This window comes from Calidris pugnax, unplaced genomic scaffold (assembly GCF_001431845.1).
Source record: "Calidris pugnax isolate Ruff unplaced genomic scaffold, ASM143184v1 scaffold8, whole genome shotgun sequence".
Classification (NCBI taxonomy): Eukaryota; Metazoa; Chordata; class Aves; order Charadriiformes; family Scolopacidae; genus Calidris; species Calidris pugnax.
In genome coordinates, this window is record NW_015090830.1 from 14390465 (window position 1) to 14394813 (window position 4349).

Below are 4349 nucleotides of genomic sequence, written 5' to 3' on the forward strand. Positions count from 1 at the left end.
CTAATGTTGAAACGGGTGCTTTCGGGAAGAGGCTGGGGGCAGCGCTTCCAGCCGCCCCGCCGCACCGCAGCGCTCCCGTACCTGCCTGCGCGCCCGCGCAGCCATGTGCGCGCCTCGGCGCTGCACGCTTCTGCCCTGAGCCACCCCGGCCACGTACCGCGGGCTGCGCGGGGTCACCTCACGCCCCTCTTTCCCGCGGGTGCAGAACCCTGCGCCACCTCTCCTATCTGCGCGGCGGCCCCGCGCAAAGGCCTCCCGCAAATCCCGCGCCGGCTTTTGCGTGCGCTCCTTGCGCGCAACGCGCAAGCAAAGCCTCCCTAGGTCCAGAGCGAAGCCTTAAGCTCGCCCCATATTTCTGGGGGAGGGCGGCCTGCTGCCGAACTGCCCCCGGTTTGGTCACCCGCGCTGCAACCCCTGGGTTACCGAAAGAATTGCGAAATTAAACCCGACTATGAAAATATTCCCGTGGTAACTTCCAAGCGCCTTTCCCGAACTTCGCGGCTTTCAGAAAGTGCCCCAGACATCGTGAAACGCCCATTTGGAAACGTTCCCTTAACGTCTCCATCCACAACACAGTCTCACCATGTTCTCCCTCTGACCTGGCCTATGGAGGTAGGGAAGGGGTTTTTAAGCCATGTCCTCTCAAACTATTTGCATGCACTTCTCCGCTATTTTTGGGTTATGACCTTTGCAGAACATAAGATGAACTGTCACTCGCTTGAAGAAGAAATTCCGAGGAGAAAACTTAGAAGGGAGAATATTCCGCTTATCTGTTTTCTTCAGTTTTGGTGACAGATGAGCAAATAAACCACCACAACCAGCTAAACGGAATGGGCCCTCACATGAATAAATAATAATTAAAAAAAAGTGGTTTGTTTTGTTTTGTTTTTTCTAGAGGAAAAGCAAAGCGATAGTTTGGAACAGAAAAAAAAAAAAAAAAAAAAAAAAAAAAAAAAAAGAAGAAGAAAAAAACACACCTTGAACTAAAAATACAACACAAAGCGCCGTGCTAACCTGGCACCTAATGGCCAACTCCGCAGGCCGGGCCGGGGCCGAGCGTCCCCTCTGGCTGTCGGGGCTGCCACCAAAGATGCAAGAGGCCTGACGGAGGCACCTTTCGGCTTCCGCCTGGGCGCAAGTCCCGCGCCCACCGCCGCGCAGGGTCGGACCGCATCTCTTTGGGCGTTCAGGGCAGTCGCAATTCTGCTGGGAGACAATCAATCACAGGTCAAGAAGGGACACCGGGCTTTGCCTCCTGTTCGCAAGGGGAGGGAGGGACAATGGGGACAAGGGTCCGGACGCCCCGTCCGCTGCTCTGCCCCCCAGCCCCGGGAAGGTTTCGGGCCTCCCCGCCCCCTCCTCCCCCCAGCAGCAGGGACCCTTTCCCGTCGGAGACCCCGGCCCGGCGGAGCGCAGAGCGGCGCGGCTGCCCCACCGTCCGCGCAACCCCGCGCAGGGACCCCGCGGTACCGGCCGCCTGGGGCTGCCAAGCCCGCGCAATTCCCTGCCCGCCGGGGAGTCCCTCCGCACCGCTAATGTTATTTTCGTTATGAACAATTTCTGTGCGGAGAGGGAGAAAAAAAGGATTATAATAATAATTTTAAAAACAGTATATATATATATTATTTTTTTTTTAACAAAACTTGCAGCCGGGGCCGCGGGGAGTGCAAGTTGCGCGGTCGCCCCGCGGTGCCGGGGCCGCGGAGGGCAGCGGGCCGCCCCGGGGCGGCCGGGGCATTAACGGTAATTACAGACGGCACTTGCAGCTCCTCACACACACACACACACACAGCTCTCCACAGCTGAGCAGCACCACCACCAACGGGCAATGATTAAACAAGCCGACCCTCCTATTTATTTTCGCCACAAACACCCTACCGCTGGAGACCGCCGGGGAAAACACCCAAAATACAGGAAAGCCGGCGCCTGGTCGTGACAAAAATAACAGGCAAATACAACACGCCATCGCCTCTCTACCCTCTCCTTTCTTTGATTTTTAGTTTTATTTTAAATAACGCGGGAATGGCGGCCACCTCGCCGGCAAACCCAGCGGCCGGGGGGCAGAGGGAGCTGCCGCCGCCGGGGCTCCCCTCTCCGGTAACGGGGAGCGGAGGAGGGAGGTGGCGAAAGCCTCGCTGTGCCCCCGGCTCGGGAACCTCGGTGGCAAGGAGAGGGGGAGATGGGACCCCCAAACTCCGCTGCTCCCCCGGCTCGGCACCGGGAGAAGGACGGTGGGGAGCAGAAGGCGAGCCCGACCGGGAATAGGTAACGTTTTATTTCCCCTTTCTGGTGAAAAACTGCGATTTAAACGTGCTCCCGGAGCGAAAAGCGTTCAGCTTCGCTTCAGCTTTACCATAACCGGACGATGGAGCGGTTTGAGTTTCTCTCACGCAACTCAGCGAACAAATAAATATATATATATATATATATATAAGGCCGGTAATCTCTGTAGAGCTACTCGCACGAAATGGCAAGGACTACGCGGTACTTAAATAAACATATTTTAAGCCAACGTTATAAAATGACACACACACGGTTCATTCGATCGGCCGAAGGTGTTTTCTGAATATTAGATTATTGCTTTGGGGAGGAAGCACAGCTCAAAAGCGAGGTAATAAGCTTTAACTGTAAATACCTTTGTATTTATTTACAGTGTAACCCTTAACAATGCAACAGCAATTACTGCTAAGTGTTGTCTTTAGATAAGAGATACTGATAGGAAACTGTATTATCTTGAAAGCAAACTTTAGGCCTTAGATTTCTGTAATCAAATAATCTTCTTCCCAAGTCTGACTGACAAGGCAGATTCTTTTAAGTTAATGAATTTATTGCATTTTGGTAGTTATTTACAAAGGGGGAAGATGATCCCCATTGCCCGTAGGATCTTAATTGCAAATTGTCCAAAGGTGAGGTTCTTGATCTGACAAGACGTCAGTCTGTGCAGCTCTCATCTACTACCCTGGTAATATTTTTTTTTTTCTTCCGATTTCAGGAAAAAGGAGGAAGGGAAGGAGACCAAAAAAAAAAAAAAAAAAAAAAAAGGCGCCCAAACAACTACGTAAGAAAAATTCTTCTACACAAAGTCTTTCTAAAATAATTCCAGTCCGAGCAATTAGGGCACTTCCAACAGACCAGTAATGTCCCTAAAGGACGGGAGTAAAGCAGTGCTATAAAGGTGTAAGGGAAGCCCGTACAAGCGCCCCTTTATCTAACTACTTTTTTTTTTTTTTTTTCTGAAATAATAGAATAGTACTTTAAAAATATATATTACAGAAGCGGCTTCACGGATGTGATTGCGTGCATCGCTATCAATTCTACGAAGCAGTGATTTATATGCTGATTTATATGCTCACATTATATTTAAGAATATACGTGCTACAGAATATCTGGCTTCTACTATACACTGTGGAGTTTAGAAACATATGCAATGCGTATATGAAGCTATAAATAAATACGTAATCCTTCTTTAAATATAGATACATATGTAAATCCTATATATAAATACATTTGAAATACACACACAGAGATCGATAGCTCGATATATACACAGTTACACAAGGGCAGGAATCTAGTGCATGTACTTCTACCTCGGAGTTATCGCTTAGTATATCCTTACATAGGCATATTATTTAAAAAGCCGTAATGTTGTCATACTACTGTGTATGGTCAAATGTTTCCAGGTCTTGCCCATTAATTGCTAAGAAAACGTGTTTGTTTATTTGCCAACTCAGAGCTGCCATGGGAAAGTATTTTTTTCCTAGCGGATAAGGCGAGCTGACTAAGTGGAACATATTGCAGAAGAGACTGAAAAGGGATTTTTCGACCTGGCAGTTCCTAAATGGTCTCTGGAATTTGTGCGGAGGGGAACGAGCTGTTCCAGCGACAAAGTTAGTTATGAAATCCCTTTTCCCTCTCTTTCTCTCTCTCTCTCTCTACATGAAAGTATTAAAATATACAGACGTGTAAAGGATCATTCCAACTGAATGGTAATTTATTAATAAACAAACAATGCAATACCTTCAGAATATTTTCAACAAAAAAAAAGGAAAAATATTGATAGAATAAGATTAATACAGTTTCCCTTTTTATATATAGTGAAAAAATCAGCGTTTCAGTCAATTTTAACGTCACTTTTCAGTGAAGGGGGGAAACACTTTCTGGCGTTTGGTCCGCAACATCCAACTACAAATTAAAAATAAATTACTATGTCGCAATTTACATTTTAAAACAAGTCCTTGTAAAAGAGAAAGGGGGTGGGGGGGCGGAGGGAAGAAGCTGGTACTATACGCTGGACTTTCGCCCCCTTTTTTGAACACGGGGCATGACCTGAAGGGATGGGGAAGGGAGGG

At 48.3% G+C, this 4349-nt stretch overlaps 1 protein-coding gene across 1 annotated transcript in view; it reads right to left on the reverse strand.

Annotated features, from left to right (window-relative positions):
* FOXC1 (forkhead box C1) overlaps nucleotides 1–4349 on the reverse strand; it is a 6171-nt gene continuing 1822 nt past the window's right edge. The window contains exons 2-3 of the mRNA XM_014940768.1: nucleotides 1022–1203; nucleotides 1–317 (exon numbers count right to left, since the gene is read on the reverse strand). Coding sequence (XP_014796254.1) covers nucleotides 1–317; nucleotides 1022–1203 — 499 coding nt within the window. The remainder of the gene's footprint in view (nucleotides 318–1021; nucleotides 1204–4349) is intronic.